Source organism: Bactrocera dorsalis, chromosome 2 (genome assembly GCF_023373825.1).
Source record: "Bactrocera dorsalis isolate Fly_Bdor chromosome 2, ASM2337382v1, whole genome shotgun sequence".
Taxonomy (NCBI): Eukaryota; Metazoa; Arthropoda; class Insecta; order Diptera; family Tephritidae; genus Bactrocera; species Bactrocera dorsalis.
In genome coordinates, this window is record NC_064304.1 from 22,299,021 (window position 1) to 22,311,143 (window position 12,123).

Here is a 12,123-nt window from a genome sequence, read left to right on the forward strand (position 1 = left end):
CACTTTTGTAGAGTGAACAATTCTGAGAAATATGCGTCTAAATTCAAAGCGATGCCATAAAATACCTCTGATCTGGAATTTGAAGATAAAAACTCACGATTGTAGTGGAAGTCTATGGAAATTTTTACAGGCCTTGGTCCAGTTCTTAATGTTAATATTAAGGGCTAAATTTTTCAAGGAATTTTTTTAAGGTATTTCCAAGGAAATTTCGTGACGGGACCGAAAAAATGAATAGTTAAAAAAAAAAAAACACCCTAATGTACTATATATATATATGATACTACTTTTTTATCAGTTTACCAAAGCACTCATGTCATTCAACATCAATGTGCGCTGAAACCTGAACTCCAATTGCAAAGCAAAAACAAATTAACTTCGTCTGGTTCAATTCAATTATCAGTTCATCCATCTCTATTACTCCTCATGCCAAATTCTCACTTACTTCATTCTTATTTTGGTGCCATTCTTAGCATCACTGTTACATATAATGACAACTTGTTTGTTACAAAAATAAACATTTAAAATTATATTTTAATTGAAACATGACAGCGAAAGAGATCCATAAAAAAGCGTCGAGTTTTATCTCGCTAACTCAATTATGCCTTTACACACTTGATTATCGCTGTTCGTTTCAGTCGTTAAATTGGCAAGCGACAATGTAATAACTCCTCCGTCAATTAGACTCTTGAATTGCTCGCTTGCTTCATTTAACTTGTTGACTTTTGCAAATTACAACAATGCAGTTAGACTTTGCTTTATTTTGCAGTATCAAATGTAGAAAATATGTATGTATGTATGAAAATGCATAAATTACATGGCAGTATAGCCCTTGACAGCTAACTAGAAACCATCTGAAGCGTGATTGAAAAATAATATAAATACTAGAATTCTATACTCTGTATGTATAGTACATTCTTACAATGTTATCATTCTAGAGGTTAAAGGTGACTACAACTGGATTGCATTTGTGTCTCTGGTGAAGAGGGCAATCTCCTGAAAGGAAGGCTATAAGAAATAATTGTTTTGAAGAAAAGAAAATAGAAAGCAAAATCATTGTTTTGTTCGATGAGAAGGTTAAATATGGAGCTGAAAATTAAAGCTATTTGAAGTAAATCTTCATGAGGTTTTTTACGTGACGGGACTCAAACCCAGCGCGCAACCCTGGGAGGGACAAAGTAGCACCTGCTGGCGAGCTAAAGAGAGAAAGATTTTGGAGGCGACTTCCGGTTTCAGATCAAGTATGCTCTGGGTAGCCAAAAATATTTGTTTGAAGGAGAACTAAAGAGAGAAGGTCGCTTCAAACGAATGTTTTTAGCTACCAGAGGATATTTGATCTGAGACCGGAAGTGGTGAGCTACTTGAGCCATATGTAAAAGAATTGTTTCTGGACACTCCCAAGTGAATGGCGTGAACTTTAGTACAAGGCTCCTCTATTAGCTCTCCAGACTGAATAAGGAAGCAAAGCAAACGGGTCTGTTAGTGAACGAGGGCAATATGAAATACCTCCTTTCATCAAACAAACAGTCGTCGCACTAGCGACTTGGCTTCCCCGTCACTGTTGGCAATCTTAACTTCGACGTCGTAGATAATTTCGTCTATCTTGGAACCAGCACACCAACAACAACGTGAGCCTCGAAATCCAACGCAGAATAACTCTTGCCAACAGGTGCTACTTTCAGCTAATCATTGCGAAGTACTTCTTATTACTTGCACGCAACTGTAATGCTGCTTATAGTTGCGCAGGCCTGTGATAAAGTACGGCTTTACACTTGCTTTTCGCCAGTTTCTTTCAACAAAAGCCAGTGTCTTTTATTTATATTTATTTACAAATATTTATAAGTAAACAAACATACCCCTCTATACAAATACTCCAGAGTATCTACATGCATACAAATATTTATATGGATTTTTATGAGATGTGTAAAAAGCTCAAGACGTACTTAAACGCTGAGAGCTACGCAACTCGAACCAATTGCCAGCTTTTGCTGAAGTTGTGGCTCCAGTTCGATACGAATTTTCAAGTCGTTCAGTAAGAAGGCCGCAGCAGTGCTTGGGACAAAAACAACAAATAAACATACACAGATTTTGGTAGGAAAATTCAAGGTTACTAGCAGTGTTTATTTGGGATGGCTTTAAAGTGTCTACAGTTTATGGAAAAAAAATATATTAAAAATCGCAAACTTGTTTTGAGAAATTCGCACAAAAGATTTAAAAATGAGAATAAAAAATTGCCAAAAAAAATAAAAATAAGAAAAATAATATTAATAATATTAATAATAATAAAATAATAATATATTTAACTATGAAAAAATGTTCAAAAAAGTGTAAGAAAATATTCAATATAATATTATTTACATTTAGTCATAAACAAGTGCGTTTTAGAGTATGAAGAATGTGCTTACACTTCATTTTAATAATGTGTGATTAAATTAGCACTATGCTAATAACTAATAAGTAATGTAAACAATTCCACCGGCTGTAAATGGAAGGCGGAAAAGGCACAAGTTTCAAATAGTTCCGGCCACTTTGCTACTTCCAGCAAAAACTATAATATTTTACATAGAAATTATACATACCGTTTGGAGTCCATAATATATATATTTACATATATAATTATAGTGTATGTACTATACATATAGTATAGTAATTGATAGTCAGCGCGCAGTTTGAGAAAGATATGTGCACTGAATTTTAAAAAGTTGAATTACTTTATAGTTTAGCGAGTGGACAAGTCCGTCATTTTTGAGATTTTGAGCTGAAATTTCGCCCCAAGAAGCTTTTAATGCGTTGGAGTTGGCTTTATTGGACTACTATTGGATTTAGCTTCCATACAAACTGAACGATCAAATCAATATAAAGATCCTTATATTCGCTTTGTTGCTATAAAAAAAGCATTTGTGTTTCCGATTAACTTTTTTCTTGTTTTTTTTTGTAAAATAGCGGCCAAAGGACTTGTCGGTTTTACAACTATCCGATCGTTTTCGTAATAAGGTCGAATGATTTGTAAAAGTTGTTCAAGCGTAAGCAATCCCATGATGAAATGCCAAATAATACTGAACAAAATATCATGACAGCTTGACATGACGTGTCACGTGTGATCTGTCAAAAGAAGGATATTGAAAAAGTACCTCTATTTGAATAACTTAACATTTTAATAATTGTTCAATTCACAACCTGTCGTAAAGCATCGTAAAATCGTAAAATTATAAAAAAACAAGTGTAAAAATTTATAATTTTACGATTTTACGATGCTTTACGACAGGTTGTGAATTGAACAAATATAAAAAAATTGCAAGAAAAAAAACCAAAACTCGTCGAGATACGAATGAAGAGATCTTAAACACAAAAAACAAAAAGATTCTTCATTAGTAAGGATGTCATTATCGGGTTGACCATTTTCAAAAAAATAAAAATAAATAAATAACAAAATGGCGTCGACTTGAAAAAAAAAATTTTACCCGATTTTTTCGACCTTTTCGAATTTTTTAAAAATACTTCAAATCAAAATTTTTGGAAATCCAAGGCAGACACGATAGAGCATTGTATAAAAAAGATATATACCAAATTTCAAAGGAATCGGTTCAGTAGAACTTGAGATATCGTGTCAACCACCTCAAAAAAGTAGTTTCTAGAAAAACGCGTTTAAAGTTTGGGAGACAATTCTAGTAACCACGGACGCCACGTCACAAAATCATTTTTTCAAAATCCTAGACCAGAATACCCCCTTAATGATTATCAAGATAGCTCCAAAAGAGTTAATTTCATATTAGTAAGTTTGACATTGATTGTTACTAAAGTGACGTCATATACCCCCTACTTTACAGTAAAAATTCCGTTCATTTTTTTTTTAAGGCCGTTTGACATTAAAAAATGCAGTGGGTCATGAGAGAAAAGAGAGAAATCTCTGTTTACATTTACTATGGAAGTTCGACAGTTCGTTTGGCTTAAACATGTAAACAGAGACTTGGAATTAATTTCAAAATATTTCGAAAAAAGTTTGCAAGCGTATGTAGGAGTATTGAGTAATTTCAAATTGGGAAACATGCTATGATTTTTACCTTTGCTTTTGTATTAGTTCAAAAATTTAGTCAAAAAATTGAACTTTAGGTTGAATATGAGAACATCTATTCTATCGATGCGTTTGTGAGATAGCTTAAGAAAATTAATTCAGAATTGTTTGTGTTTTTCTATTAAAACTGCGGTAAAAAGCGGTGCGTTTTTATCTTTTCAATTAACTTGATAATGTCGACTCGTATATCAAATCGCCTGTGTATGTATATAGGAATGAATTCAGTGATATTTAGTGAGGATGCTGTATTCCGCTCAATATGCCTTGGTAATCCATTATATGTTATAAATTGATTATTCTCATAAACTAAAATTGGTGAGAATATTTCGTTTCGCATAATAGATTTCGCACCAACACATACATACATATGCATACATATTGGATAGCGTTAGTTAGACTGCCCTTGCAAAGGTACTTCGCCTTTAACGCGCTAACGATTATGACTTTGAAATCAGCAAAATATTGAACTAAAGCGAGAAAAAAAATAAATTATAGGCATTTAGCTAATTGTTGGGCGTGAAGAACGCACAAAGCTTTCAGCAAAAAGCTGCGCTATGTAGGGCATCAAATAGCCTTCTCATTAACACTAACTACATGAATTAGATAATTTCACTTTTTTGAGGCAGTTTAGGGGGAATTTACAGCGGTATGTTACTTTTTTCTCTATTTTATAATAATTAGGAAAGTTTATATTATTATTATAAAAATTAGTCACATTACTATTATTTTGGTCTCACATAATTTTATAATTTTGTTTATTACCTGCCTATAATTAGGTGTGTGAACTAGATTTAGTGATTTTTATACGATAAACAGGGTATTTTAACTATGTCGCGACGTTTGTAGCACCCAGCAAGAAATTTCGGAGATTCTATGAAATATATATTATATATCGCCGTCACGAGCTGAGTCGATTAAGCCATGTGCGTCACGAACTAGTCCCTTACTTATCGAAATATCGATCTGAAATTTTGCACACGCCTTTTTCTCTACAAGGAGCTGCTTATTTGTCGGAACCGCTGATATCGGATTACTATAGCATAAAGCTGTCATACAAACTGAGCGTTAAAAATCACGTTATTGTATAGAAAACTTTTTTATTTAACAAGATATCTTTATGAAATTTCGCGTATGTTATTTTGCAAGACAATGGTATAATCTGCGAAGAAATTATTTATATCGGATTACTATAGCGTATAGCTGCCATACAAACTGATCAATCAAAATCGAATACTGGTAAGGAAAATTTTTTTATTTGACTTGATATCTTCACAAAATTTTGCAAGAATTATTGCCCAAAGCAATCATACAATTTCTGAAGAAATTCTTCAGTTCGGGCCACTATAGCATATAGCTCTCATATAGACTGGGCAAGCAAAATCAAGATGAAAATATTTTCATACCCTTTCATGCTATAGGAAATACACCTGTATATATATATTATAGCTTCGGTTTAGCTGTAAATAATATTTTGTCTTTTTAAACCTGTTGTAGCACAAACAGTTATACCAGCGAAAAAATTTCCCTTTAAACCTGGCGAACAATGAAGTAATTGATGCAAAAAGTAGTTCTAATGAAACATTTACTTAGGTAATTAAAATAAATTGCTAATATGGCTGACAATTAGAAATGTAAACAAGTTTTATTTAAAACTGATTGCTGATGACGCATTTGAATTTATTTTACTCAATGGTTCTCCTGAAAAGAAAGGAGAAAACTGGTTAGCACACTACTACATTGCAAATAGTTTAATTACTCTAAGAACTGCGAATAATTATTTTTAATATTGCCTAAGGGATTCCAAACAATTACTATTATTTATTTTTATATATTTTCATTTATTTTTAATATATATTTATTATTAACATACATAGAAATAAACCACACAAAGTTCTTAAATACCTGTCCGCAGATGAGTCTCCTATTCACTGCGTCAAATCTAAATGCACAATCAAAATTTTTCTCTAATACATATTTATGCATTACAATTTTAGACTATGAATATTCTTGCACTCACACCTTGCATACCTTTTTTACAGCACCTCTAATCCGTATGCTCGGCTTATAACACACCTTCCTTTTTTTTTGGTTTTATTTCTTCATACGCCGCATTGATTTCAATATACTCACAATCTATATCCCTTTCATAGATTTACCGGCGATAATCTCTTTATTTATATATCTATGTAAGATGCTCTCTATATCGAAAGCATAGATGTATAGTAGTAGTATGTAGGTAAAAGTGTAACGCGTCTCAGTGCCCTCCGCTAAGCAATCAAAACACCTCAAGTGCTCATATATTATGTGTATGTAAATGCATTGCTTTTATACATATATGTTGATATGTCTGTCTATAAGCCTGCTGACATTATATTGTCTATAAATATTCAAGTCACCAAAGCAGCCGCTTCAGTTCAGTTGTACACATACAACAGTCGCAACGTGTTGTTAGCTGTGAGAGCGCGCGTGTGTGTCTTAAGTCTTTTGTTTTTCCCCCTCTAAAACACGTACAACAGTACACCGGTTCGAATTGATAGCGATAAATAAAGTAAAACAAGCAATATTGCGCAATTTTTTTTTTTTTTTAAGTATAAACAAGTTAACTAAAGCAAATAGTAATCATAATTAAAAGTATATAACGGTTCAGTTTGTTTACTTATTTTGCCTTGTGAAACGCTACTTCGTACCGCTGACGGAAGTCCGCTATTAAAATCACTGCGCGCGTTTTAAAAAGGAACTGAAAACTAAATAAATTTTTAAAGGTAAAATGCAAATATTTTAAAAATAAATACATACATGTATATTAATTATAATATTATAAATGTATAGTAAGACAGCGATTATTCCATAATGTGAGCCAATGAATAGACAGTTAACAGGAAATTATGAAATAAATTATGATTGAAATTAAACCCGAGTTCGCAAAGTTGGTTTAGAAATTCGTTGCTTTTGGTTATACATATGTTGCAGTTCTGAACTGAAGTAATTTTATTGTAATTTATTTTTAAAAAATTCTTTATATTTAAAAAAATTGTTTTTTTTTTTTCAAATAACTTATAGAATATTATTTAACTGATGGTTTCATATAAAGATTATTTTAAAAAGTCCGTTTCAAATTTGATCAGATGATACTCTCTTTTGTATAAATGCTTACAAACCACACTTACAAAAATAATTTAGAAGCAATATAAAAGCAATAAAAAATTATTCACTTTGCATGCATAATATGATGACTCACTGTACACATCTCAAACCAGAACAAATGGAATGCTATATGAGTTTCCTGCTTTGTTCAGATTTTACAACTAAAGCCACCTAACTGAACATGTAAACTGTAAAATAATATTTTTCTAATTTTTTAAAAACTCATTAGGAAGCAAATATTATAATTCATTAATGTCAGAGCTGTTGGCAGTAAAAATGTGTTTGCAATGAAAAACTTGCTACTAGAAATGTCGGCTTGTAAATGCATGTAATTATTCGAAGATAAATCGCTATGAAAGCTGGCATAATTTATTACAAATAAACTCGTTGCAAACACATATAAATTGCTTGCATCTCTAATTGCAAAAGCGGTTCAATTCTTTATTAGCAGTACTAATCAGATTTAATTGTATGTAAACATGCCGTGATTTAAAGCTGTAAATAAACAACTAATTGAAAATACCTCCACAGTGGCGACAAAAACAATAGCACAGCGACAATTTAAATGTTCTACGAGCTGTATCGATTTTTTATAAGACAGTTCATTAAACTTTTAGGGAACATATACAAGGTTTTTACGAAGATACATACTGGGTAGTCGAAAAAGTCTTTTCGTATTTCTAATATAACTTCAAATTTTTTTTTTAAATTTATAAAGAACTTTAATGAACCAAATAAGTACCATTTTGGTCGACCACTTTTTGACATTTTTCCGCTAGAGACATTATTCCACCAGTGTAAAACTTTTCTGGTTTCTCGGCGAAAAACTACGACATGTATTTTTCACAGGTGCCAACTTTTCTTCAGGGAGTTCTGCATTGACCAAAACAAATGGTAGTCCGATGTTGCAAGATCAGGGCTATATGGTGGATGCATCAAAGCTTTCAAGCCAAGCTCTTCCAGTTTTTGCCGAGTCAGTTGTCCTGATGGAAGACGTTTCGATTGATCAGTACTGGCCGTTTTTTTAAAACGGAGAAAACGGATCAGGAAGACGAAAAGGTCATCTTGGATAAAGCATAGAGAGCTGTCATGATGCAAATTTAAATCCACTGGGTTATCTGGGAGATGGATTTGGAAACTGGGTTGAGAGTAGTGAAGAGTTGCTACGGCTACTCCAATTGGTTGGCTCCCAACTACCCGAACTGCGTTAAATTAGCTCATATTCCAGCAACTTAGAGGCAAGTTAGAGTGGCGTCCCGAATGCCGGTAAAAGCTCTCATTTCAGTGCTAAAACTTTTAGGCTTATTAGTCTCTATTGAAAAACCTCTCTCTAAGTTTATGGACCTGTATAGTAGGGGTTGTATACCAAAAAACAGGCTATTAAGTGTTTAGCATGCCTACTGCATACGCAGATCGGTCGATACTGCCAAGCACTCGATAATCCAAGGGAGGTTTTATACACAAATGCAATGCTGAGGTACTTTTCTGAATATCGAGGGGCAAAGGGTGACCAAAAGCTTTTTTTTTGTGCTCTATATGAGTTTGAGGTCAGAGCTAATCTCAATCATATCATCTACGGTATATTTTGTGACATAATGGTTGTGGCGGAGTGGAAAAGTGCATAAACATTTCGGAAAGTAAACAGGGGCCTAGTTGTTAACGATCTTTTGTGGGAGCTTGAACTGCCCTCATCGGCATCCGTGGTGCAAAAGGACAACCCCAATAATGGCGCTCATTATACACTTTGATTCTGTAGACATAGCTGGAAGGTATTTGACGCAAAGGCTGCTATTAGACTTAGGAAAGCTGGGTATGTAAGGGGCCCCAAGCAGTGACACTCGAAAATCCTCTATTGCTTCGATTGTATTCCCGACAATCTAGATCACTGCATCGAGCCGTTGGAGCAGAGGTCGAAGTTAAGAGGAAAAGTAGGGGCGGAATCTTCTGTCGGAAGCTCTCCATCAACGTCACCTTCAGACTACCAGACCATTGTGCGTCTTTCAAGCGGAGGTTGGTGCCATTGCGATGGTGGTAGATGTACTGTTCCGAAATTTTAGAGTAGTGGGCTTTCACTCCGATAGCCATATAATACTTGTATGGGGGTCCGGTCACAGCGAAATCACCGGAATTTCCGAATAATGGAATAATCTGGAGGAATATATGTTCAAGTGAGATCTATTGATTGGGGACCAACCCCACGTCCTTACCTAACCTAACCTATCTAAATCCTATCCTAAAGATTCTCGAATTTCTAAACCAGAAATCCCCTTAAATAACAGAGTTATTAATAAAGTTTCTATAATGGGTTAAGCATCTAGAACATTTTTTTAGTATATAGATGTATACAGTTAGTATTTAAATATCACTTTTAAAAATATAAATTTTAATGAGTTCTGAAGTTCATAGTTTCATATCAACGTACCGACCCTTGATTTAATATTTTTCTTTGTAAAAAAACTGTGAGTATACTTTCTAAAACTGAGATGGCTATAATTATATTTTCCATTTAATATCACATTATCAATTATTTCCACTTCCCTGAGTAATTGCGGTTGAACTAAACGACTGTTATAAAAGGTCTCAGAAGTAAAGAAAAAGCTGTGGTGATGCTGGTTGTAAAAGCGTAATATTCTCAGAATTCTAGGAATAATTAAAAACCTTTTAGATTTACGACCACAAACAAAACAAAACCAATAATTACTTGTAAAAAATATATATAAAGGGGATGTAATGTAAGAAAATAAAAAATAAGTGGATAATAATAGTAGGTAGATATATGTATATATTTACATATTCTATTGAAGAATAATTAATATTTAGTGAAGAAGGCTTCCCTTTATTCATATTTTTTTATAAAGCATGTGTTACATCAGAAAAAAATTACTTCAAGTTGTCGGAAAAATTCCAGTTATTGCGTAGGATTAAATCCATGATTTAACACAACAAGTGCCTAAATCGAAAATCAAATTTTTAAAATTCGTAGGTTTCCTTTTATAATTCGGGATTTGACAACCGTAGTGTTGCTATTTGACAACTCACAACTTTATTGCACAGTTTGACATTTTTCATGGTATTCTTACTCAGAAAGCTTTGACATACGAGCGCTATTTGTGTTGTTTACAGTAACTAAAAATATTCTTCTCAACCAAAAATGTAATTAACCATTTTAACGTAGATTAACTCATCAAGAGTGCATCGATGAACTTAATTAAACTTATGGCCATAAAGTTCCATCAAGGCCCTGCGTTTACCGATGGTATGGCGAATACAATCGAGGTCGCACATCACTCCAACTTGAATTTCGAGAAGGTCGTCTAATATCAGTTCTCGTTTCGGAAACTATTTACGCTGTGCACAACCGAGATCGAGAGAGAAATCCGAAAGCACGATTACGGCACTTCACGTTTACGACAATGTGACAGGTGATGGATCGTGAAACACCAACCACAACATTAGCCTCGAAATACAACGCAAAATAACTCTTGTCAACAGACACTACTTAGGACTGAGTAGGCAATTCAAAAGTAAAGTCCACTTCCGACCAACAAAGACCAAACTCTATGAGTCATTCATCGTCCCCCTCCTGCTATACGGTGCAGAGGCATGGACGATGACAACATCTGATGAGTCGGCGTTACGAGTTTACGAGAGAAAGGTTCTTCGGAAGATTTATGGTCCTTTTCCGCATTGGCAACGCCGAATACCGCAGTCGATGAAATTATGAGCTGCACGAGTTATGCAACGCCATTGACATAGTTCAGCGAATTAAGAGACAGCGGCTGCGCTGGCTAGGTCATGCCATTCGAATAGGTGAAAACATTCCAGTTCTGATAGTATTAGACGCAGTATCCACCGGAAGATGACCTCAACTCCGTTGCACTCCGATTGACGCCAAACAACTGCTCTGTTGCAAACTCGGCTTTAACCTCGTAGGCGATGTTTAAGCCACTAAAGAAAAATAAGTTTTGAGATAAGCGGTTTTTTTGGTGAAAATAATTTGGAAATATAAATAAAAAATTAATAAAAAATAATTTCTGAAAAATAATAGCGTTTCCAATATCTTATACGTAAATAACATTTATTGAAATAAATATACATATATGTATAAATATTTAATTTTTATTTATATTCTTTATTTCCAGAATCTAACTGAAAATCAGTAAAGGAAATCCATCAAAATGAAGTCCTACATCAGCACAGCTACCATTTTCATAGTGCTCTTTGCGCTAACGAATGCCACCGAAGTGAGAAAATGTCCCAAGTGTAAGTATCCAGAAACTAAAACTAACAACAACAAAAATTAACAATATATTTCTATTGCAGCAGCTGCACGCGCCTTAACCGCGGATGAGGTAACCATCTCGAATTGTCCCAAAAATAAATGCACACTCAAGCGCAACACTGAGGCCAGCATTGAGATGAAGATCAAACCCGAACGTGACTTTAACGAACTCAATTCCGATATACAGGGTATTATTTTGGATGTACCACTACCGTTCCCCGGCTATTATGGCACCAGCGCCTGCCCGTACATCTACGATGCCGAGGGCAAAGAGAAGGTGGGCTGCCCATTGAAAGCCGGTGAGACGTACACCTACAAGAATAGCTTCAAAATACTGCCAATCTATCCGACTGTTAATTTGGTCATACACTGGGGTTTGGGTGATAAACAGGGTGACGCTGTTTGCTTCCAAATACCGGCTAAGATTAAGTCGTAAATATTGGCGGGGAAGGAAAATTTGCAAATTAAATAGTGTTACTTACTTACATAACTGTATTAAAATAATGAAAATAACGGTATTGTGGAGCTTGTCGTGGCTCTCTTACGTAAATATTTGTATAATATTATGTTTATAGTTTTAATAAAACAAACTACTTTTGTATTTTTTTTAGTGATTTTCATATTTTTT

General features: G+C 34.0%; 1 protein-coding gene across 2 annotated transcripts; it reads left to right on the plus strand.

Annotated features, from left to right (window-relative positions):
* Nucleotides 1-1,930: 1,930 nt before the first annotated feature.
* LOC105233217 (ecdysteroid-regulated 16 kDa protein) lies at nt 1,931-12,102 on the plus strand. Of its 2 annotated transcripts, none has more exons than XM_049447934.1 (3): nt 1,931-2,088; nt 11,356-11,476; nt 11,537-12,102. In XM_049447934.1, the coding sequence occupies exons 2-3, from the start codon at nt 11,392-11,394 to the stop codon at nt 11,929-11,931; spliced, it is 480 nt and encodes a 159-aa protein (XP_049303891.1). In that variant the 5' UTR covers nt 1,931-2,088; nt 11,356-11,391; the 3' UTR covers nt 11,932-12,102. The 2 variants fall into 2 exon arrangements, with proteins under 2 accessions (XP_049303891.1, XP_049303890.1); XM_049447933.1 differs by lacking the exon at nt 1,931-2,088 and adding an exon at nt 6,473-6,831.
* The last annotated feature ends 21 nt before the right edge of the window (nt 12,103-12,123 follow it).

What these genes read in the sequence shown, in the direction of transcription:
- LOC105233217 (XM_049447934.1), top strand. Translation starts at nt 11,392, where the DNA reads ATGAAGTCCTACATCAGCACAGCTACCATTTTCATAGTGCTCTTTGCG. An exon ending in AGTGAGAAAATGTCCCAAGT is followed by an intron (nt 11,477 to 11,536) that starts GTAAGTATCCAG and finishes TTTCTATTGCAG; the next exon opens with CAGCTGCACGCGCCTTAACC.